This window comes from Caloenas nicobarica, chromosome 16 (genome assembly GCF_036013445.1).
Source record: "Caloenas nicobarica isolate bCalNic1 chromosome 16, bCalNic1.hap1, whole genome shotgun sequence".
In the NCBI taxonomy this organism is placed as follows: domain Eukaryota; kingdom Metazoa; phylum Chordata; class Aves; order Columbiformes; family Columbidae; genus Caloenas; species Caloenas nicobarica.
Window position 1 is genome coordinate 3,420,152 of NC_088260.1, and position 24,077 is coordinate 3,444,228.

Consider the following 24,077-nt stretch of genomic DNA (forward strand, 5'->3'; position numbering starts at 1 on the left):
CCTCCAACCAACCAAAACAAACCAACCAAACAAACCCACAACAAAAACCCAAAAACCAACAACAAACCAACCAAACCAACCAAAAAAAACCCCACAAACAAACAAACAAAAAAACCCCACAACTGGATTATCAAATATAAAATTTCCCCTGGGGACAGGCTGATTATAATAAAGTGACAGGTCTCATACTGGAAGAAGTTTCAATATCGCGGTGGGACCCGAGTTCAAACCCCGCGGGGGGCGCGTTGCTCCAGCTCCGTCCTTGGGAGGCGTGCGGGACCCAGTCGGCTGGCACAGGGAGAGCTTGGGCTGCCTAATTTCAATCTAAATTATTAATTTATGATTTTAATTGGGGGGGGGGCGGTGCGGGGGGGGGCGCGGTGCGCTCGAAGAGCGCACCGCGCCCCCCCCCGCACCGCCCCCCCCCCAAAATAACCGGCGCAGTCCCACAGCGCGGCCTGTAGGCGGCGCTATAATAGCGGCGCTCCCCAGCGCTCACGGCGGCCATGGCGGCGCGGCGGTTGCCGACGTTTCTTCTTGTCCTGGCTCTGCTGTTGGGGAGCCCGGCGGGTCCCGGGGTTCGGGCAGCGAGGAGCCGAGGAGCCGAGAAACAAAACAGCCTCCGGCGAGCCGCCAGCGGGCTCTACCAAGGGGTCAGCGGGCTGTTCGGCGAGGACAACGTGAGGGCCCTGCAGAAGGTGAGGCGCCGGCGTTTTCCTCGTTCTGTTCGTTGCCCTTCGCGCCCTTTTCGTTGCTCACGGGTGGTTCTGAGGGGGGATGAGGCCGCCCCTCACCACCACCCCCCCCCACCTCCCCACGGTGTTCGGTGCTGGACCCGCCGCGGCCTCGTTTCCTGGGAGGCTTTGGGAAAGAAAACCGAGAGGCGAGGCTTGGCGTGGAGCGAGCTGCCAAAAAAATATATTAATTAATCCCTAAATAAAGGTTGTTTCAGGTGGGAGAGGAGCCCTCCGGCTGAGATGTGGTCTGGCGGCACCAAAGAGCATCCTGGGTTTGCAGGGCCCTATGTGAACTTGCAGGATCTGAGGCATGAGGGACCTGCACATTCCTCTGCTCCTTCTTTCCTCAGCCACTAGGAGGAAATAATAAATACTGTTAAATTGACCTGTAAATGCATTTGAGACATAAGGGAGTGGAGCGTCTCCCGTATGACGAAAGGCTGAGAGAGCTGGGGCTCTTTAGCTTGGAGGAGACTGAGGGGTGACCTCATTAATAGCTATAAATATGTAAAGGGTGAGTGTCAGGAGGATGCAGCCAGGCTCTTCTGGGTGACAACCAGTGACAGGACAAGGAGCAATGGGTACAAACTGGAACACAGGAGGTTCCACTTAAAGATGAGAAGAAACTTCTTCATGGTGAAGGTGCCGGAGCCTGGCCCAGGCTGCCCAGGGAGGCTGTGGAGTCTCCTCCTCTGCAGACATTCCAACCCGCCCGGACACCTTCCTGGGTAACCTCACCTGGGTGTTCCTGCTCCGGCGGGGGGATTGCACTGGATGAGCTTTCGAGGTCCCTTCCAGCCCCTGACATCCTGTGATTCTGTGATTTCGGTGTGAAGCTGGGCTGTCAGTGGCTCGATAAAACCATAATACTGTGTTCTGCTTTACCAGTGTCCGTTGCTAGTCACAGTGTTTTCTTTAATCTCCAGAACAACGGTAAAGCTCATAAAATGCATTCGAAAATCCCGCCAACATATACATTTACATCCCCAAATGCCTAGAATAAGGGCAATTACCGTAAGTAAATTTATGATTCCCAGAGTTTAAAACATTTACAAAGTTATGATTTTACCTTGGGACTTCAAAGTAGTCCACAGTTCTTGTTTGATGAATTATCATTGTTCTCATGACTAGTAGATTTTGAAATTTAAGGAATTGAGGATTTTTTATAATTTTCAGTTTTATTTCTCAGTTTTTCTCCAGGTTGACAGAAAGGTTTGTGAATGGGGTGGATATATTAATGGACACATTCTGGAGAATATGGACTGATTTGTTAGATGTCCTTGGAATTGATGGTAAGTGTGATGCCTGTTAACTCTGGAACTCTATCAGCCTGTATCAATGTTTACAAGCATAGACCGAGTGGGAAAATAATTACATTTTATCATGCTGCATTAGACATCCATCAGTGGTATCTCTAACCACTTCACATGGCTTTGATTTTGCTATTAGTACCTTCAAACAAGAGGACTAAAAACAGCCATTCTGATTCTGTTTATGTATCTACAGGACATCTATACATTACAAGGCATGATTGATTTCTCGGTATCACCCTTAAATGGATGCACGTGGCCAGGAACGGTGCAGGGAGATAAAGAAGGCCTAGAAGAAAGGAAAGGTGCAATCGAGAGCGTTTGGAATATAGCTTTGACAAAGCAGGATCTTTAGCCTCAGTATAAATTTTGACCTTAGGCCCTGGAGTAGTTGGTCTTTAAAGAACCCTTGGCACCTCTACTTTAGAGGAATTAATTCAATTGCATCATTGGAGCTGAGCCAGTGGTTTGAAAAAGGTCCATCCAGAAATAGATGAACTAGCTTTACCCCTTATTTTAGGAAACACAGTCATGATCCCACTGCATGGCCCTTTGAAGCCGTCCTTGCTTTTTTACCCTTATCGCTTTGGTGCGCACTTGTTAATGCTCTGTAAATTTTGCTTTGTTTTTCAGCCTCCAACTTGACTCATTATTTCAGCCCCGCGGCGATCGCCAACAACCCGACCCGCGCTCTTCTGCTGATCGGTGCCATTTTACTTGCCTATTGGTTTTTATCTCTCTTCCTTGGATTCTTCTTCTATCTCCTGCACATGCTGTTCGGTCGCTTTTTCTGGATTGCCAGGGTTGCCCTTTTCACCCTCTCGTGCGTGTACATCCTTCAGAAGTACGAAGGTGACCCAGAACACGCTGTCCTGCCCCTTTGCTTTGTTGTAGCCGTCTACTTCATGACGGGGCCGGTTGGATTTTACTGGAGAAGAAACAGCAGCAGCAGCCTTGAGGAGAAGATGGACCACCTGGATAGTCAGATCAGACTCCTGAACATCCGTCTGTCCAGGGTGATCGAAAGCCTGGACAGAGGCAGTGACCAATAAACCAGTACAGACCACTGCACACCAGCGCTAGAAAATTCCTAAGCACTGTCTCGTTCGAAGTTACAAAGCAACAAAAACATCACATGGTAAAAAGTGTGCGAAGTTAGAACTTTTCATCATGTGTAAGACTAATTTAACTAGATTATATACTCAGCCATTATACTTGTAGGAGAAAACAAAAAATCAGCTGTATATTCAGAGTTTTATCCAGTACTAGAATTTTCTCAGTAGATAAAGGCTTACTTTTACAAGCATTTAAAAACATCTTTTGTAAAGTTTTTATAAAAGCAAATTGAATAGTCTTTCAGATATTGAAATTCAGCTAAACATATGCAAATTTGACACTTAAAAAGTTAAAAAGAAAAAAAAAATCTCAAGCTACCAAACACTTCCATTGAGAAGTAACTGCTGTGGGTCCACTTTATTTTTTTTTCGAAGTCGCGAATGTTTTCGTTTTATTGTGGGCTTATTTCATTGCCTGAAGTTGCCTTTCATAGAGTATGGGATGAGGAATTTTCTGGTATGCAGGCCAAAAAATTCACACCATAGCTTTTAATAGGAGGTGGGGAATAAGGGAGAAGGAAGATTTCATAGATATGAAGTCCTTAAATGCCAGTCCCAAATGAGGAATTGGGAAGTGCACGTGCGGCATAATTTCCATTGGATTTCATCTCAAGAACTTTAATTTGGTGTCTGAAAGGAAATGTGTTTTAACAGTGACACAGGAGGAAGAGATGTAGTGTGGCAAATTGTAATTCATATTTGATCTTCACAATGAAGCATTTTCTCAGCATAAGTGCATATAATCATTATTTTTATCTCTGGACCCACGCACTTTCTGAAAAAAGGCAGCAGTTAGAACACTTGCAAATGTATTGTTGCTTAAAGCTTTCTCAGGACCAATAAGCGGCAATAAATTATCTTCAGGAAGATCTGGATTTTTTTCTAAAATTGTAATAGTTTTATAGGAGCTTTTTGCTTGAAGTCCGTGTCCTCGCTCTTGCGTTTTAGGGAAAGCAAGTCACCTTATGAGAAGGGTGCATTAAACAGCCGTGTTTCAAAGCGATGTAGGAGCTTTGAAGCAATTTTCTTTTGAAGGATTCTGTGTATTTGTAAGCTAAGAAGCTGGGTAGGGTACCGCTGGCTTTGTAAGGGAGGGAATCTCAGGGAAGAAAGTCCAAGAAGAGGTTTAACTTGGTGACCTAAACCGTAGTGATGAGCCCAGCATCGATGCCACGAGAGGGGAAATGGAGCTCGGCTGCAGAACCATGTGCCATAACAGCTACACCAGTACAGAAAAACAGCACCAAAACTGGGGCTGTGTAGGGACTGGCTGGAAGGGAAGGGGAACAGGACTGGCTGGGGATGCTGAGCTTGGCTTGTCTGAGCTTGGCTTGGCTCTTGCTCTTCGGCCGCTTCTTTCCTTGGGCAGAGCTTTGCTTGGATGTGACGCTTCACTGAATGTAACTATGGGGTGAATTTATTTTTCTCTTCGTGCTGAAGTTTAATACTCTTCTTAAAATGTGCGTTACTTGCCTAACCTCTTTTGGTCTGTATGCGACATTTACATGAGGGGTTATTTTAAAATCCACGTTAATGGCCTTTATTCCGACCTGCGATCACTTAAATTCAACATGGTTGAAGTTCATATGCAGTTGGCACTGTTAGAATCCGTTTGTTTTTTTTTTTTTTTACATCATTTGTAAATCCCCCTGCACCCCGTTTTTCGAGAAATACATTTAGAGTTGAAACGTAACTGCTTTTCATAACTTAAAATCTTTCCCATGAACAGATAAGTACCATGGCAACAAATACTTTGTAAAGCTGAAAATGTAAATTACAGTATATTCCTTTTTACAGCTCATTTTCCATAGTATTACGGAGTCTTCCTTGTAAACTCAGTTTTCCCTGCTGTTGTGCACAGACTGGGCTCAAATGCCAACCTGGAAATGAGGAATTCGTTAGCAAAGCTTGTCAGGTCGTTACGTGTTTTGCTAAATTAGAGGCCTGAGGACTGAAGTCTGCAAACCTTGGTCGTGGAAGCTGCTCCATCGACTTCAGCAGGACTCTGCACATGGGTCAGTTTTGCATAGAATGTATTTTATGGAATCCATATTTAATGTTGAAGTTAAAAATACCGAAATGTTTATATATTAAGAGTTGTCTATGATAAAAGAATTCTTTTAAAATACTATATAAAAGTTAATTTGGATTATAGTATCTCCTTGTCTCGCGCTGATCATTTATCTTAGTTTTGTAAAATCAGCCCTCCTGTATTAATGCTCTTAATTTTGAACACCCTGCTGCTTGAAGAAAAGAATGTTTATATTTACGTGCATCCCATGTATAGCAAAATGTTATGTGAAGAGCAGTATATATAAAATTGGATATTTTGAATCAGTATTTTTCCCAGCCCTCGGTTTCCAGGTTAGTCAAATTCATAAGTGATGATTTTTTTTAAAGCACAATCTAATCTTCAATATATAGATACTTTAAAAACGCTCTGTGTTTTTTAAACACGCACTGTAGTGGAAGCGCTTTCGGGACATGAATGTGGTGTTGTATTTAAATCTCTCTTGACTTTTGTAAATACCTTTTACAGATATTTTCCATACCAAGCGCTCTAGTTTCTCCGTGGCGGTTTTCGCTCTGTAGAACGTGCTGTGGTGCCGGCACTGCTGTTGTGTTGCCGTTGCTGGGGGGGCTGCGCTGGTGTCGCCCCATCACCCACCGATAAACCCAGACAGAATTTGAGAGATTTGCTCAAGTTGGTGGCAGAAATGGGAGCAAAACTCCAATCTCGCTGCCCCGTGTCACCAAGGGACGGTTAAGATGGGCGTCAGACTGTCCAGTATCAGAAATTCCGGGAGGGTCTTGAGTGTTTTAAACTTTGTACTTTAAGACCTAACGTTTGAAACTACTATTTTCAAGACATTCACATTTTTGCAAAACTAATTTCTTCGGAAGTATGCGCTTCACCTGTAGATAAACTGATCTGTCGTGTTTGGAATGTGACGCTTTTACAAGTGGCATTGGGTGTCGGGGCACAACGTGTACAACCTGGTGTAGTTCAGTGCTGTGCTTAGTGCGTCCGTCAACTCGTGATTTGCTTTTCGAGACTCGTTGCACTGTTACTGTGGAAAATAGACCAGTATCAATCTCCGCTCTTGGGTGGCGTGGCCGTTTTTAAGTGTGATTCGCCTCATGTTCTGATCTGTATTCGGCAGCTAATGACGTAAATGACCATGAGTTTTCTTTGTCCGGGAAAATAAAAGGTTTTACTGTATCCGCATGTATTTTAAACTTTTGGATAATTCCATCGAACTGTGATGACAGCACATTTAAAAGTCGATCTTTTCCTTTTAGCCAGAGGTTCTATTTGCTGTGGCAGCACTTGTTCTCGACACTGGCGCTAGTGATTTCACAGCCTGTTTTGTACATCAGATTTCAGATTATAGTGTTTTAAGTTTGTACAACGGTGTTTATGTAAAAATAAATAATTTGGTCTGACGAGATGACGTATGTATACTTTTGACATATGATCCATAGGGAGATATTAGATTCTACTGATAATATTAAGTAGTTACAAATATATCAGACTTATTTTTTACAGAGCTATACATGCCTTTATTTATTACTTATCTGACCACCCGATCGATGTACTATGTAGTTCAATATTTGTAGACCGATTTCACGAATCACCTATGGTATTGTGACAAAGCTTAAAATAAACCTTTACTGAAACTTTGCACTGAGAGCTCTGCTGCGTTCAGACTTTGCTCTGGAGGGGGGAAAGGGGGGTTGGAGCCCACCTGGTACCACACAGGGGCTTTGAGGGACCCGGGGTGGTTGTGAAACACCCGGGGGGCGAAGGGGACATAGCGGGGCAGCTCCACCCCCGAAGGCTGAGGCAGAAACAGAAAAAAACAGAGTGTCAGGGGCTGGAAGGGACCTCGAAAGCTCATCCAGTGCAATCCCCCCGCCGGAGCAGGAACACCCAGGTGAGGTTACCCAGGAAGGTGTCCGGGCGGGTTGGAATGTCTGCAGAGAAGGAGACTCCACAGCCTCCCTGGGCAGCCTGGGCCAGGCTCTGGCACCCTCACCATGAAGAAGTTTCTTCTCATCTTTAAGTGGAACCTCCTGTGTTCCAGTTTGCACCCATTGCCCCTTGTCCTATCACTGGTTGTCACCCAGAAGAGCCTGGCTGCATCCTCCCGACACTCCCCCTTTCCATATTGATCCCCATTAATGTCACCCCTCAGTCTCCTCCAGCTCAGAGCCCCAGCTCCTCAGCCTTTCCTCGCACGGGAGATGCTCCACAGCATCTTCGTGGCTGCGCTGGACTCTCTCCAGCAGTTCCCTGTCCTTCTGGAGCTGAGGGGTCCAGAACTGGACACAATATTCCAGATGAGGTCTCACCAGGGCAGAGCAGAGGGGCAGGAGAACCTCTCTGACCTACTGACCACCCCCTTCTAATCCCCCCCAGGTCCCATTGCCCTTCCTGGCCACAAGGGCCCAGTGCTGGCTCACGGTCACCCTGCTGTCCCCAGGACCCCCAGGTCCGTTCCCCTACACTGCTCTCCAACAGGTCATTCCCCAACTTACACTGGGCCCTGGGGTTGTTCCTGCCCAGATGCAAGACTCTACACTTGCCCTTGCTCTATTTCATTAAATTTCTCCCCGCCGAGCTCTCTCCATCCCGCCCGGCTCTCCGGAAGGCAGCGCAGCCCCCAGCGGCGGCCGCTCCTCCCAGCTCGGGGTCACCAGCCCGCCCGCCCCTTCTCGCGAGAGCGCGCAGCGCGGAAGCGCCGCCGGGAGCCACACGTGGGCCGGGTCACAGCGCGCCGCCGCCGCCGCCGCCGCCATGGGCCGGACCCGCCGCAGACACAACTGGAAAGCGCGGCTGCAGCACAGCCCCGGGCAGCCCCCGCCCGCCGCGCAGCCCCTGGAGCTGCCGCTGGAGCTGGGAGGTGCGGCGGGACCCGGGCCGGCGGGACCCCGGGCCGGCGGGACCCCGGGCCGGCGGGACCCCGGGCCGGCGGGACCCCGGGCCGGCGGGACCCCGGGCCGGCTCTTCCTGCGCGTTCCGTTCGTTATTGCGAACTCGGGTTTGAAGTGACCGTAGAGTCGCTGAGATTAATTATCGCCGTGTCGTTGCTCTGTCGTTTTTATGCTTACATTGGAAGCGTTAAAGTCTTATTTAAAAGTATCTTATGGGCCTTGCCTTAATAGCTCTATTAAAGCCGTTACTGCATTTCAGCAATTAAAGCCATTATTAAAAATATGTTCAACATTTGCATTACTTTAAAAAAATATATACTATTTTAATTATTCAAACTTCAGTAATACAGGTTTTTAGTGTGAAAAGCTCCTTTTGTCCGGGGGAGGCAGGAGGCTGCAGGATCACCCCCAGACCCTGGGGGAAATAAATTAAAAAAAGGAAAAATTTCATAGTGTTGCTACATAAGGCAAGTTACCCTCATGGCTGTAGTGAGCACAGGGCTGGCGAGTCCCCACTTTCATCCTCTTTTGCCTGTGCTGATGATGTAGGGGTTTTTTTGGCTGGGGGTGTGGGTTGCGTTTGTTTGAAAGAGCTAAATCTGGGATGGGTCGCGATAAGGCTGTAAAGCAACGTGCTGAAAATAACCCGCCTGGCACAGGAGAATAACCAAACACCTGCTTTCAGATGAAGCGAGGCTGAAGGGAATTGATGGAAGCAACGCCCTGGTCCTGCCAGCAACAAAAGCAAAGAAGAAAAAGGTAGCCGGTGTTGTCCAAAAACAGAAGCCGCCCCTGAGCAAGAAACAGAAGAAAAACCTGCAGAAAGTTTTAGAGCAAAAGGAAAAGAAAAAACAGGTATGTTGCTGCTTCCTGGGAACTCCAGCTTTGTGACTTCTGTTAAAATGGTGAAGTTAATTTAATATCGGCGTATGGCAAAGGTTGATGTTAATAAGCAGCTGTTGTGGTTCCTGGCGATCCCCGGTACGTGAAGTGCATCACCCGCAGGGTGAATGATGTTATGTTTTAAATCATTCCATGAAACAGATGGTGTGAGCAGCTTTGTCCTGCTGCAAAGTGCAAAGCTTGATGCACCCCTAACTGCTGCTGGGGCTTCTGAAATACCTGTTTCCAGCTCTTGTATGCTTTTCTGCAAATAGAACTTTTCTGCCTTTGTAGAAGCTTTCCAGGCAAAGTTCCTGTTCATTTTAGTGTCTGGTTAATGATTTTGACAAATGAACTCTATTTTTGGAGGTAGTTTAAGGCGCAGCTGTCTGACCTGCCCCCGCTGAGGGAGCTGAGGGGAGGCTTCTGTTGCTCCAGCCCTCCTTTCAGCATTTGAGTTCGAATCCATTTTCTTTGCTGGTTTTTGAAAGGTGCAGCTGAGCTTTTCATTGCAGCCGTGAAGGGTCAAGTCCACGTTTCTATTTCTGCTCTAGCGCAGGGCTGAAATCTTCATCGCGGGGGGCGGACCACGTAGCAGCAGAAACGTCTTTGCAACTTGGCAGCGCGATTTGCCAGAGCGCGCCGTTCGAGCGCAAATCTTATAATGAAATTATTTCCTGGTGAAAACGAGCACTGATTTTGGTTGTTTTTTCCCAAATAGCGAGCTGAGCTGCTGAGCAAGCTGAATGAGGTCCAAGCTTCTGAGGCAGAAATGAAACTCCTGTACACAACTTCCAAACTGGGTACCGGGGAGCGCATGTATCAGACTAAAAGGTAAAGCATTATTTGGAAAGAACCACTCTGGTTTACTGCTGTGGTTGAAAACTTGGCAACCTTCTTTGCTTGATTTATTTATTTTTTTTCTTTTTTACTGCATAAAGGTTCTTCAGAGTGGATGGAGTGAAATAATTTTATATTTTTTTGTGTTAAGATGGTGGTTCTTGTTTGGCTGACATCCTCTTGAGGGGACGTTAGTTAAAATAACTTGGTTATCCCTTTCGTAAGAGATGAGGTGGGTGACAATTACACCTGCGTACTCCTTCAAATTATGCTAAAGTGCATAATTGGTAGATAAATGTTTACCTTTTTTTGCATTGGAAAACATTGACTGATGCAGGACTTAGTTATGGGTTTTTTCAGAGGTTGCGTATAGGCAGAAGTCGAAATAAATTGAACTACAAAGATGCCTTCTGAAGAAACGAATAGATACCAGCATAGAGTGCACTGAGATACGAATCCAGCAACCAGGTCAGCTGAGGCTTCACCGAGCAGAGTTGTGAAAACCTCCAAGTGTGAAGATTCTTGGGGATCTGGGACCTTTGTGGGTAACATCTGCTTGTGCTGTGCTACACCCACGGTGGAGAAGGTTTCCCTGTTTGAGTAAAACCTGGGGTCAGGCTCAGGCAGGGACTTTGGGTGATGCAACTTCTCGGGTTTATGTAGAAGGCTTGTCTGGGTTGAGGTCCTGGAGAACACTGACCGAAACCTAATCCGCGTGTTTTGTTCCAGGGTGATGCAGGAGCCGGGGGCCGCCGTACCCGAAAACATCCGGAGCATCAGCGGCGCAAACAAGAGAAGACACAGCTCAGAGTCGGAGCCTGAGGAAGAACCCAGCAGCTCCGAGGAGGAGACGGAAGAGCAGCAAGAAGAAATTGAAATGTCCTCAGGCGGCGCTTCGAGTGCAGCTGGAAAGCCAGAGGAAGGCGCGAAGGCGGCGGTTGCGCCGCAGCAGCCGGCGGGGCCCAGCGCGCCGGTTCCCCGGGCAGCCCCCAGCAAACCGCCCTGCAAACCCGCGGTTTTCATTCCCGTGGACAGGTCTCCCGAGGTCCAGGTGAGGATCTGCAGACGGCCAAGTGCGCATCAGGGGGGCTGGAAGTGAGGGGGCCCTCCATCGGGTGAGGTCCCTGCGGACACGGTGGGTTGTCCTTGTCCGTGCTGGTACCGCGGGGCAGCAGCGTGCGCTTGGTGTCCTTCTGGCGAGCGGTACGTGTCTGAGCTTCAGGCCTGTCTAGTCCAGCAGGGGGAAAACTCGCTTTGTTTTGGAATGTAAGCATTTGTCTCTAGTTTTAAATATAGAATCTATTAGCGGTCTTTCATAATTTTTTGCTGGGAAATCTTGTGAAGTCACTTTTGGCTCTCCATTCTGCTGTATCTTATGCTGGATAGTTCTATTCCATTTGCTGTAGGTAGGGAGTTCTGTAGAAACGGGAAGAGTTCTGCGTGTGTCTGAACAGATGTTTTGAAATGAGTTTTTCCTTGAAGTGCTGCATGAGTCAACTCAAGGGAACCTGAAGTTTCACAAATTAAAGCACAGGGTTCGGCAGCTGCTTTCTGGGAAGCTGTTCTGATGACTCTAGTTCTTGGACATGCTGGTGTGATATCAGCTGGTTCAGAGCTTTTATGTGTTTTATATTATTTAGGAAGCGAGACTGAAGCTTCCAATCCTTGCCGAAGAGCAAGTCATCATGGAGGCCATCAGTGAGAATCCCATCGTGATCCTCTGTGGAGAGACGGGAAGCGGTAAAACCACACAAGTGCCTCAGTTTCTCTATGAAGCTGGCTATGCCAGGTACGAGTCGTCTTTTGTTGGCAGCAAACGTAATGAGAAACATTCGAGCTGAGCTCAGTCAGTTCTGGTTTTGTTTCTTCTGAGATGGCTGAACCGAACCCGGTCTTTTCTGTGCAGTGGTAGTGGGAGTGTTGAATGGGCTTTTAAAAAATCTGAAGGAAATAAGACTGACTTGCAAAAGTGTCTCCACCTAAGCAATCTTTTGAAACCTCTAAGGTAAAACGTTTCCTTCAAAGCCACTGGCCTGTTTTTCACAGAGGGGCTTCATTGTCTGTCCGTCTCGCAGAGTTTAACCTCTGCTTACAGAGGTTTGTTTTTACCTTTGCAAGAAAATAAACATCTTTGAAAATACCTGTGGCTCACCTGGCACTACTGGTGGCATTTATAAGCTCGGGCACCTCCTAAGATGCTTCTTATGAGCTGCATCAAGGTGCTTCTGTGCTGCTGCTGCCCCAGCCCGAGTCTCTTCTGAAATGAGCCCTCTTGCCAGAGGGATGTCCAGGGGACGAGTTCAGTGAGCTGGAATTACACAGACAGCATTTAGGAAAGAAACTCCTGTCATACATGCATCTTCGGATCGATACACATATAATAGAAGGATAATCCCAAAGCTTCTTTTCCATCCTTTTCCTCTAACTATAACTAAAAGTGCTACTGTGTGAGCGATGCTACTGAATTGAGAGCTGTGGTGCAGAAATCCCTCTCCTGTCGGTCACCCCTGCAGTTCAAGCGGGATGGTTGGCATCACGGAGCCTCGGCGTGTGGCTGCGGTGTCCATGTCCCAGCGGGTCGCCAAGGAAATGAACTTGTCAAACAGGTGAGGAGAACAAAAAAGCCGGCACCTCGCTAGGAGGGGAACGCTGAGATGCTCCGTGTGTGTCGTAGGCTGAAATGAAGGTTTGCGCCTTGCTTGTTCAGTCTTTGGCGAAGAACTGTGGGAAGGTTACTTATAAACTCCTCTGTGGGGTCGTCTATTAAAAAAATAAGCAGATTTGTTGCTGCTAATGGTTGTAAGTTACTTTTTAGAGGGAGCTTTGTGGACGTGGTGTGTGGGCAGTGATCCTAGTTTGTCCCCATATGAGAAAGTGTCCCCTAACAGTGAAATAATTCCAAGTGACGTTGCTGTCTGTCCCAGCTTCTAGCACTCTGTGTGCTTTTTGTCTTCTCTTGGCACCAAGTCTTAATTTATTCAGGCTGAAGGCTGCCTCCTGGTCCGAACGTGAATTTTCTGTTTCTCCCCATGCTTTTCGTTGTGGCTGCCCTGGCGTTTGCTCACAGAGTGGTTTCGTATCAAATCCGATACGAAGGCAACGTTACAGACGAAACGCAAATCAAGTTCATGACGGATGGTGTGCTGCTGAAAGAAATTCAGAAGGTAAGTTGCCGTCCTCAGTGTTAGGAAAATATTTTGCATAGCTAGAAATAGAGGCCAGTTGCTTTGCGTGGGTTTGTCGCCAACTTTTCGGAGCAAAATCCCTTTTGGCACCGGAGATACATTTTATCTCCACCCTTTATATTCCTGCTGAATCCCTAAATGAGAGATTATCTTGCTGTGTTAAATGAGAAATCAGGCTGCTTCGTGTAGGGTAAACACATTAAACTGCGCTTGAATATGTGGTTGAGGCCACAGCCACGAGGCTGCGGGTCAGCGTTTGTGTCGCTGTAGGTTGTCTTGACTTAAAGATGTCCCTGCGTGAGGCTTCATGTGGTGAAATCCGCCTCTCTTCTCAGGACTTTCTGCTTTCAAAGTACAACGTCATTATAATTGACGAAGCCCACGAGAGGAGCATGTACACGGATATCTTGATCGGCCTCTTGTCTCGCATCGTGCCCCTTCGGGAAAAGGTGAGAGCAGCAGCGTTTCCACATCTGGACACAGATGTGCTGGGGGGACATTAGACGTGAAGGGGCTCTGTGGGGAGAGCCTCTGTGATGTGGAGGTTGACGGGAATCTGACAGAAACCACAAAATAACGCTCAGATAACGTGTTTGTGAGAGGGAAAAATAGTACATATTAGTACCAACAGATAACTTTTCAGGTAATATCCAATTAATTTTAGACTCACAGTGCCGCAAGACACGTGTAAATAATTGACATTAGCAGCCGGTGAGAAAGCGAGACGCTGACTGTAGCACTGGAATAGCCAACAGCAGCGCTCGGGGGCAGATGTTTTGGGGCAGACGTCAGGAAATCTTTGGTCCTGAGCGCTGCTGGGGCTGGGGGCTGCAGGGCAGCACGTGGCTTCTGGGTTCGTTTTACTTCGGATGCGTTCAGGCACAGAATAACGCGTTTGTGTCCCTGCAGAAGGGGCAGCCGCTGAAGCTGATCGTCATGTCGGCCACGCTTCGTGTCGAAGATTTCACCGATAACAACAGGCTGTTTTCTGTAACGCCTCCTGTGATTCAGGTATCGTTCTTCTCGCTGGGATCCGCATCAGAAATACAGTGAGGGCTTCTTTTATGAAAGCAATTAAAAACCAAGGGCACTCTTATCTTTCTGGTTCATGCTGAAATCTTTCAGATATCAATTTAAAAATTGTTATTTTATTTAGACTGTTGTTTCTTTTGGGACTTGTTTTTCTTTCCACTTCTGTCAGAAAACTGCCCTGGCAGAATCTGATTTTCTTGAAAAACTGTAAGTTCCAGTTCAGGAGAACTAGAAAGCCTCAATATGGATTGATGACCTGAAAGAGAGAAGAGTTTTGGTTTCTAGCTTGGTTTTGTGGTGTTGGGGGTAGACAACACTGATAACTTCTGTGGGTCCGGTGTTTTGTAGGTTACCAAAACCAAGAGCTGAATAGAAATACAGGGTGAGCTTTTCTAGTTGTCCCACGAAAGCTGTAGTGATTGTGCCGGAGCGAACAAACCCTTCTTTTCTTTCCTCTCTAGGTAGACGCAAGGCAATTCCCTGTAACCGTTCATTTTAACAAGAAGACTCCCCTAGACGACTACAGTGGGGAGTGCTTCAGAAAGGTGTGTAAAATCCACCGAATGTTGCCCCCAGGTAAGGTCACTGCTGAGAACCTCTCAAATTCTTTACACTTAAAGTGTCTAAAGTTTTCTGGGTTGGATTTTTGGGGAGTTTCTTCTTGTTTTGTTTTGGGGTGAGGGTGTTTTTTTTTTTGTAAGTTGATCATGGGCCTGCAATGATGTATTGTGTGCTTTGACTTAGAAGGTTTTCCTTGTGAAAATTACCTTTCAATTAAGTCATAGTTACACCAGCATGCTTCTCGAGGGAGCAGTAGAAGACAGATGCAGTCAAACACCCTCTTCCTCCTTGTTACTTCACAGAATAGTCAACCTGTCTTTAATCAAGAATGAGATCTGAAGCTTTCCAAGGTGCAATACCTGTGCTGAGGTTGAGAGTGATTTTTTTTGCTCTTGCAGGCGGGATTTTGGTGTTTTTAACAGGCCAGGCAGAAGTTCACTCTCTCTGTAGAAGGCTAAGGAAAGCCTTTCCGTTCCAAAAAAACAACACTGCAGGTAATGTTCTTTGAATTTATCCCACTGAGAGACGGGCTGGCTTTGCATCTAAAAATAAAAGCTTTTATTTGAAAAACCAAACAAACGAGGGTTGGGGAAAGGGCTCATTGTGGATGATTTTGATGACTGATTGTTAAGTTTGTGCTGTTTTGAGTTTGGCGAAAAGGTTTATGTGTATGATCCCTTCCAGTTCCCCAAAATCCATTGCATTTCTTCACTTACTCAGTTGGTTGTGAATTTAGGTGGAAATGCTGCTGCTGTTGGGGACCGTTTATTTTCAGGACAGTGGAATTTCCCAAGATGACTTTAGAAAGTCAAATTCTAATATAGCTCAGCTAATCGTCTCCTGAACCTCAAGGCACACAGTTGTGTGTGCTGCTGTCGAACCTCCGTATGGCTCCTAAATGGAATTATAACATTAAACTCGCGTGTCATCCCTGCCCTATCTGTTTTCAATGTGACTATTTGCTTCTTTCACACTGTGACACGTTTTGATTCGCTAAAAAAGTGGGAGCGGGACCGGACTCTCCCCGCTACCTTTCCCGAGAGGAAAGCCTCCTCAGCTAACAGTGATTCCACCGGCTGTTTTTGTAGGAGGAGATGATGACAGAGAAGAATCAGTGGAAGAAATGAGGAAATTTAAGAAATCGAGGAGGCGGAGGAAAGTTATGGTAATGTGTGATGGCTAAAATTCCTCCGAGAGGCAGGAAGGAGCAGGTACCCCCCGCAGCACAGTGCTCCTGCGTAGCTGTTCCTCGCCAGGCTGGTTTAGACTTGCATGAAGCTTTGTAACTCCATTTGTGCCCTCGGGAAATCCAGCAATGTGACCTACCCTGATAACTGCTGCATTAAGCGCAGCAGAGTGCCAAAATGTATCCCTGGATATAATGGGCAGGAGATGGATTTTTGGATGAGTACAGACCGTTACAACTTTAATAGAAGGAGTTCCAGACTTGCTGGCTCCAGGGCTGCTCCTCATTCACTGCTTGTTACCCAAAATTGGGACTGATGCATCTGTGAGGAAGGGGAGTGTTTGGCCTCCACCCAAGTCCTGCATGGGCTTTGTTAGCAGGAGATCTTGATGTTATAGAGATACTGTTCACTAACGTGGGATCCTGGTAGCTGAAGGGGCCTGAAGTAAAGAAATTTTACCTTTTTCCCACTGTCATCCAAGTGAAAAAAGGTTGGCTTGGCACAAAATGCTGTTTAAAACACTTGGGTATTCCCCTCTGATTTTCACCGTTACCAAATGCTGAATCTCAGCCTTAAAACACAAATGAGATCTCTCAATCCTGCTGTAACCTTCAGGTCAACAAATGTTTGGAGAAGTGCTCAGCTTTGCTTTCAAAGGAATAAAAAGTTCTGTTCGTGTCCCCCCTTAATGCTCTGTGGTTGTCTTTCCTGTCTTTCTCAGACCCTCCCCAAAATTGATCTGGACAATTACTCCGTTGTACCAGTGGATGAAGGAGATGAAGACAGAGACGCTGAAAGCGATGACGATGTTGCAGGGTCTGATATTGACCTTGATTTAGGAGACGGAGACTCCGAAGAAGGTTTGGCACTTAAGAAATAAAAATTCCCTATCTCCTGTCAGCTGCGAGGTGTGTGGCACAAGCCAGTTGTCCTTTGCTGAACTGGTGTGATAACACAGCAGACCTGGGTCGTGGAAAAGCTATTACGGTTTTTCCAGCTTCAGCTTTGTACCAAGTACTTTACTGGTTTTAGATGAAGTGGTGTTTGTGAAGATGTTGTTAGGACGAAGCCTAGAAGTTGACGTACTGTGTATGTAACAATATTGGTTTGTTTCTTCACAGATGAGAAATCTGATTCATCCCTTCCACTCTATGTGCTCCCACTTTATTCTTTGCTGGCACCAGAGAACCAAGCAAAGGTAAAGGATTTATTGTCACAATGAGTAAATACGCGTGTGATCATTGTCTAAAGTCACATGTGTTTTGCGAGTTTGAATTTCCATCTCTGAAGTCCCTTCTTGTCACCCCTTTGCAGTTCATCCAAGTTGACCGCCTGTCTTTTTGCCGTTGCTTGCAGTGCATTTCACGTGCCATTTTTGTACCTTCTTGTAGGTATTCAGGGCTCCCCCTCCTGGCACAAGACTGTGTGTCGTAGCCACCAACGTGGCCGAAACATCGCTTACCATCCCAGGCATCAAATACGTGGTTGACTGTGGAAAGGTCAAGAAACGTTTCTACGACAAAATCACCGGGGTTTCGTCTTTCAGAGTCACCTGGATATCTCAGGCGTCAGCGAACCAGCGGGCAGGTCGGGCTGGCCGGACGGAACCAGGGCACTGTTACAGGTACCTGCTGCTTGAAACATTTTGGTTTTATCTGCTCTTCCTTCAAATAGGAGAGGTGAAGCCAAACATGAACTGTCACTGGTGACTTTGGCTTGACAGTTTGGCTTCTCAGTGGCTTTTCTCTTGCTGAAAACCCTTATTTTGGTGGCCAGATTAGCATGGATTCCACTCCAAGCCAAGTTCACTTTTTGTGAATAAGTCGGTATGCCCAAGGATGTAAATAATAACTTGGTTATATAAATAGTACCCACAGCTGCCTTTTTCTTAAATCCCTTGCCAATTTTTCATGCATATCTTCTGAGTTAAGATTTCCTTTTAAGTCTCTAAGCAGCACTTCTGGTCCGCTAGGTTATACTCTTCAGCAGTCTTCATGGACTTCGAGAAATTTTCTGCTCCAGAAATAACAAAGCGACCAGTAGAGGACTTGATTCTGCAAATGAAGGCATTAAATATAGAAAAGGTGAGGTGTAAATTGGCTTTGTACTACAGTGCTGATCGAAGTGGTTGCCCCTAGGAGCCGCAAACAAACACAAATGTCTGTTGTCGTCATTGCTTGAGGCTGTGCCTTATGTTAGAAATTAGGATCCCGGGACTTGATTTTGGTTCTGCAAGTTGCAGAAGCCGCTGTGAATTCCACCAGGCCTTAACAGACATGTTTGCTCAGGTAATAAGAGCTTTCTTGTATTCCTAGTAGTGGGAAAAACCCCTGTCTGAACAGGGGTTGTGGTTTGGAGATACTTGAGCACTTTCAGAACGGACAGGACTTAAGTCAGACCTTGGAGCAGCCTGCCTGAGGCGGCTCCTGCACAAAGGGGCAGCTGCGGGTGACGCTGGTATTCCTGTTTCCTAATGGTTTTGTTCCAGGTGTTTCCTCCCATTATATGTCCTTTCCTCTTGCTCCTGGCAAGTGTCCTGCATGTTTTTCTCTGGTACATGTAACCAAGAGGGGAGGGTTTCACTCCCTTCCGGGGTTTCCTGCTGCGTTCAGACTCTGGTTTTGAGTGGGAGCCGTGTCAATCACGCACTGAGAGGCATTTTCTCTTGGTGTCCATAGGTGATCAACTTTCCGTTCCCAACACCACCTCCCACAGAAGCACTTGCAGCAGCTGAGGAGTTGCTGATAGCCCTGGGTGCCTTGAAGGAGCCCCCCAGGACAGGAAGGTAACGTCCGTGGGCCCCCACAAACGTCCTCTCAGCACTGCTGTCCTCCTGCCTGCTTCCCCGTCTCAGCCCTCGCAGCCACGGGCGTGATTTTGTACAGAGACTGGCATCATTTTAGCAGCCTCTGGCTCACCTGTGTTTGTTTTACTGGCCCTGGGTGTGCTGGGGCAGGGAAGGAGCGTGCTAGGGCTGTGCCATACAGGGCAAGTGCCCGAGGAAGGAGGGATCCTTCCCCCAGCCTTCAGGACCGGGACATAACAAAATCTGAGAAAACTCATCACATTAATGGCGCGGCCAAAAGCAGAGACACAAAACTTGTTCTAATGCAGATGCTACTTAATTACGTGACTTTTCCTCCTCCTCCCCCAGGCTGAAGCAGCAGCTGGCAGCAAAGCTGAGTTGCCCTATTAGTCCCCTGGGCAGAGTAATGGCCACTTTTCCTGTAGCCCCCCGCTACGCGAAGATGTTGGCCTTGAGCAGGCAGCACGACTGCCTGCCGTACACGATCACCATAGTGTCTGCAATGACCGTCCGGGAGCTTTTTGAAGAGTTCGACAGGTGAGTGAGTTAGCCTGACATCCCATTTACAGGGCGCATCGCCTTGTCACAGCGATGCCTCTTACATCGGGGCCCCTCTGCTCGTTATTACAATATTTGTGCTGCTTTGTGTTTCTTTTAGGCCAGCAGTAAGTGAGGAGGAGACGGCGAGACTGAAGGGGAAGAAAGCAAGGCTTCTGCAGATGCAAAAGATCTGGGCTGGGCAGGGGCCGATGCAGAAGCTCGGAGACCTCATGGTGATGTTAGGTACTGCAGAGAGCGATTTCCCCGTCCCATTAACTTCCATTCTGTTCTCCTCCCCGTCACCCTGAGCTCTCAGCTTTTTACAGCCAAAGGCATCCTCATGCTGCAGGACTAAACCCAGCAGTGTATTGCCAGTGTCCCAGGAACTGTGATATGCACGTGTTGACCGTGACAGTACTGTCCCAGAGTTGGTTTAATTAGGAGAACTGATGGGCTAAGTCGTTTTCTCCACCTGACCGTTCACTTCCAGGAGCAGTGGGGGCCTGTGAATATGCTGGATGTACCCGAAAATTCTGTGAGGAGAATGGGCTCCGATACAAAGCCATGCTGGAAATCCGGCGCTTGAGAGGGCAGCTGACAACAGCAGGTAACTGGGTTTTGAGAGGAATTGCATAGTTATTCTCCTGCAGGGAGTGACAAATCAACTGGGCTCTTTGCAAACTTTTTTTTTTTCTTCACTTTTTTCCCCCGCAGTGAACTCAGTCTGCACTGATGCTGATCTCTACGTTGATCCAAAGATGAAGCCCCCAACAGAAGCTCAAGCGACTTACTTGAGGCAGATCGTGCTGGCAGGGCTGGGGGATCACGTTGCCCGAAGGGTTCAGGCAGAAGAGCTCCTGGACGACAAGTGGAAAAACGCCTACAAGGTAAACGGCGTGAGCTGGCCGAATTCCTCTTCCGCTGTGTGGCAGAAAGACACCCCTGGGCTTCAGGCAAGATGCAGCATTGAGGCTGCCTGTGCTGGTTTTCTACAACTTTTCTCCATAGAATTTAAGTTTCCAGTGTTGCAATTTCCCGGTCATCACGTAGGAATTGTTATAAAAGAGCTAAGAAGCAGCATTAGTCCATCTTGCAAAGTGCTTGATGTCTCCAGAGAAGGTGAAGCAGAAAATTGTGGGGTTATTAAAAACCTCTATCGCTTAAAGAAACCATATAAGTGTACATCCGAGACTGATACTAGGTGCAATCAAGAAATCAGATTGCCAGTAACTCATCTTACTCTGCCTCTATCTTCTGTGCTTTCTTAAAGACCGCCCTCCTGGAGGACCCCGTGTTCATCCATCCCAGCTCAATCCTCTTCAAAGAGCTCCCAGAGTTTGTGGTGTATCAAGAAATAGTTGAGACTACAAAACTGTACATGAATGGTGAGACTGCTGCGCTCTCCACGTGTTCTTGGGTACGGTGAGGAATTCAGAAGTGCCTTAGAATGTTTCCCTCGCTGTGGTGACTGAGCGCTCTCTTTACAGTGATCGTGCCTCCTGGGATTTGGATCCTTATGTTTTCTAGATCTGGGATCAGGGGAAAAATAGGCCTGGTTTATTGTCTGACGAGCAAAATTGGCTAGAGCAAGGCTCAACTTCTGAAATAGCTGCTCTACACCAGCCCTGTCAGCAACAGATACCTATTGCTGGTCTCTCAACAAAAGAACCCAAAAAAGTTGGCTTGAAAAATGAGATACAAGTAAATCTGTGGAGATGAGACCCTGACCATGCACTGTACTCACGGGACTGCTCATGAGCAGCAGCCCTTGGCAGCAAACCTGCGTTGGGGTGTGTTTTCCCTTCCTCAGGTGTGTCCGCAGTCGAACCCGAGTGGATTCCTGTCCTGTTGCCCCCATACTGCCACTTTGGGAAGCCTCTGGAAAATTCTCCTCCATCTTACTGCCCCGAAACAGGCCGAATTCGATGTCACAGACCGAGTGTCTTTCGTAAGTGTATTGCAAGGTGCCACTCTGTAGTTTTCGTCCAAGAGCTGCTCTGTAGTCATTGTAATGCTGCTTTCAACAAGACACTCTGCAGACCAGAAAGGTCAAGTTCAGCTTGGACCGTTCAAAGAGCTAAACAGTGGTTTGAGTAGCTCCGTGGGATTCATAACATTTAAATACCAGCATCTTCCCACTGGCGTGGGCATCGTATGCCCCTCTGCTCCCCCAGTGAAGGAGCAGGGCTGGCTGGGTGGTGGCAGTGTCCTCTCCTCTTCTCTTAGCACCTGTGTTGTCACATCTCCCTTGGAAATGTCCCCTCCGAGCATTTGGCAGACTCAGTGTGATCTTTCTTTCCAGATCGAGTTAGCTGGCAGCTCCCGGCTGTGGAGGTTGATTACCCAGAAGGTATTGATCGCTACAAATACTTTGCCAGGTTCCTGCTGGAAGGAAAGGTCAGTGTGGTCCAGCCCTGTTATCAGTAAGTCTTTAGCCCAGTTTTTGGAGGACATGAGCCATGTAGCTTCTTTGTGTACGTGCCCATTCCTCGTAACTTGCTGGTGGCTGTAGGAGTTTGCCGCAGTCAGTGAGGTGGGGAAGATATCTTTAAAATGTGAAGTAGTGTGAAAATCAGCATTTGGGTGAAAGAGGCCCCCAAATTTAAGTCCTTTTTTTGCAAAGGAGAAAAGCTATAGTTCATATCTTTATTCAGACACAAGCATCATCTAGAAAGCCAGTCGGGACAAGATTGGTATGGAGACATGGATGGGAGAGAGATGGAAATAGAGAACATGGAATAGAAATCCACAGTAGTCCAAGTTCATTGATGATTTTGTCCACAGAACAATTAATTTACCTTGTTAATTTTATACTTTTTATAACAAACCTTCCAGGTCATTGAAAAGTTGAGTTCTTACAGCCGGTGTCTGCTGTCCAGTCCCCTCATAATGCTGAAAACATGGTCCAAGTAAGTTGTTAAAAACAAACCTAATTTTCTTGTCTCCACTGAACACTTTTAACTTCCTTTCAAAGGAAAGAAATTCAATGCTGGGAAGGGCGTTCTAGGTAGCAATCTTGGCTGGAGCTGCAGGGAGAGGAAAATGAGTTTTCTTACCAAGGAAAATGGTGTCTCAGGAGTATGAGGTGATGTAAGGGCAGCGTGGAAGAAAACACACAGCCTGCTGGTCACAGCTGCGCAGCAGACAGCGCTGTGCTGTCAGCGACCAGAGCAACCGGCTGCTATCTGTAACAACAAAAAATTGTGGTAGGGGGAAGAAATGACTTCCAGCTTTCTTGAGTAAATGACTTGTCTCTGTATCCAGAGATCATGTGTTTCTACTTCCATACTTAGCCTTTTAAAAATAGTAAGCTGGATGCTTTGCTAAACTGTGCTAATGAACACTGTTTTATTGCACCATTTTATTTTGGACTGATTTAGACTTCAGCCCAGGACAGAATCCCTCCTGCAGGCTCTAGTTGCAGAAAACTGTGATAATCGCGATGCTTTACTGGCTGCATGGAAGAAAAATCCTAAATGTAAGTGTTCTGCTTGCTTAATTACTCGTCATATCAGTGCAGACTTCATACTGTCTCAAGCACCATTGAATTATAATTTAAAAAATGGACAATTTCACTTGATAAGCTCCAAATATTTGCTATTTTCTTACCAGAAACAGTAACAGTCTGTGTTTTGCTTCTTGTGAAGAACGGGAGTTTCCTGTACTTTAGAAGGCAACATTTATTTTTATTTTAAGAATTTATTTGCTCTAGTTCCAATCACAGCTAAAATGTTTAGTTTGGGCTTTTGTAAAATTAGACTATGACGGAACTGTGAGTGGATACAGGGAGATTTTTTTTCCGGTAAGATGGATTTTGTTCAGTATCAGGGTACTAGATTATGAGAGTTCTTTATAGAAGCAGCAGCAAAGTGATGCAGTGATAGTTGTCTGAGCTGCAACACTGTCCCAGTGATGGAAAGCCCGTTCTTGCTCACAGGATGACACCGCAGGACCTCGTCTTCCCAAGCAAAACCGCTCCGGTCCCTGACTCCCGTAGCTGTCTAATTCCTCCTCTCATTCATTCCAGATTTGCTCGCAGCCTATTGTCAGTGGATCCCCGAAGCAATGCACGATGATCTAGCCAAGAACTGGCCACCGGTAGCACTGTGAAGTCTCCGACTCTGCTCTTGATGGACTCTTTTTCTCCAAGATGTTTCAAGAGCTTGGACAACACAGATGGACTTGCGAATTGTTAGCAATACCTCTTTGTAAGCAAATTGAGTGTTATTCTGGTTCCCAGAAGCCCTACCAGCTGTTTCGCTGGTATTTTGTGATATTGTTTGGATAATTTTATCCATTTTATTTTACAGATTGTCTTTCTCTATCTGAACTTTCTCTTTGGACTATATTAGTCATATGGGCTATAATAAATATGTATAGTTGTTGGTTTGGGTGAGAGAAATGTTTTCTATGTGGGATGCTGTATTAAGCAGAATTTCAGACCTTTGTGGACCCTTCTTCATGCGTGACGTGCAGATCCAAACGCTGACCGAACTGTTGGTCCTCCCAGTGTCTTTTCCCCCCCCAGCCTCCTCCTGGGAGCAGCAGAGGGGGGCAGAGATAGAGGCTTGATGCTGTGCAAGGGCTGCTCAGCCACAGCTGAAACTCTAGGGTGTTATCTACACTGTTTTAGTCACAAATCCAAAACACATTAGCACGTGGGCTGCTATGAACAAATCAGCTCCAGCCCAGCCAGACCCAGTACAGTCCTAATATTTCTTTTCCTGCTTCTCCAGGGCTTCATCATGAGCTCAGAGTATCCATTTATCTTTCCTTTTTTTTTTTTTCGAATCCCTCCACATACCTGGCTCAGTGCTGCACGCACTTAGCCCTCCTTACTCTGCTATGTGGTTTACCAGGACTGGTTTGCAATGCCTGTAGCTCCTGACCCCACCCTGCCTTTCATGGACTGAAGCACTTTAGGGAATGCAGCAGCTTTTTAGG

The 24,077-nt window shown here is 46.8% G+C and overlaps 2 protein-coding genes across 6 annotated transcripts; both read left to right on the forward strand.

Moving 5' to 3' along the window:
* The first annotated feature begins 476 nt into the window (after window positions 1-476).
* Window positions 477-6,838, forward strand: BRI3BP (BRI3 binding protein). Its single transcript, XM_065646774.1, has 3 exons — window positions 477-698; window positions 1,927-2,029; window positions 2,681-6,838. Exons 1-3 carry the CDS (start codon window positions 507-509, stop codon window positions 3,097-3,099), a joined length of 714 nt encoding a protein of 237 aa, XP_065502846.1. The 5' UTR covers window positions 477-506; the 3' UTR covers window positions 3,100-6,838.
* A 1,097-nt stretch (window positions 6,839-7,935) lies between these two features.
* On the forward strand, window positions 7,936-23,489 carry DHX37 (DEAH-box helicase 37). Of its 5 annotated transcripts, XM_065646668.1 has the most exons (27): window positions 7,936-8,069; window positions 8,786-8,955; window positions 9,704-9,816; window positions 10,552-10,873; window positions 11,463-11,611; window positions 12,336-12,428; window positions 12,890-12,986; window positions 13,343-13,456; window positions 13,917-14,018; window positions 14,501-14,615; window positions 14,999-15,094; window positions 15,689-15,765; window positions 16,509-16,647; window positions 16,909-16,985; window positions 17,179-17,411; window positions 17,760-17,871; window positions 18,466-18,572; window positions 18,942-19,130; window positions 19,252-19,376; window positions 19,624-19,740; window positions 19,848-20,020; window positions 20,404-20,518; window positions 20,944-21,081; window positions 21,436-21,530; window positions 21,969-22,042; window positions 22,514-22,611; window positions 23,161-23,489. In XM_065646668.1, exons 1-27 carry the CDS (start codon window positions 7,964-7,966, stop codon window positions 23,241-23,243), a joined length of 3,429 nt encoding a protein of 1,142 aa, XP_065502740.1. In that variant the 5' UTR covers window positions 7,936-7,963; the 3' UTR covers window positions 23,244-23,489. The 5 variants fall into 5 exon arrangements, 4 of the variants coding, with proteins under 4 accessions (XP_065502740.1, XP_065502743.1, XP_065502742.1 ...); XR_010607097.1 differs by lacking the exon at window positions 23,161-23,489 and having other exon boundaries at window positions 20,404-20,550; window positions 22,514-22,539; XM_065646671.1 differs by lacking the exons at window positions 7,936-8,069; window positions 8,786-8,955; window positions 9,704-9,816 and adding exons at window positions 9,976-10,054; window positions 10,183-10,290.
* Window positions 23,490-24,077: the final 588 nt, after the last annotated feature.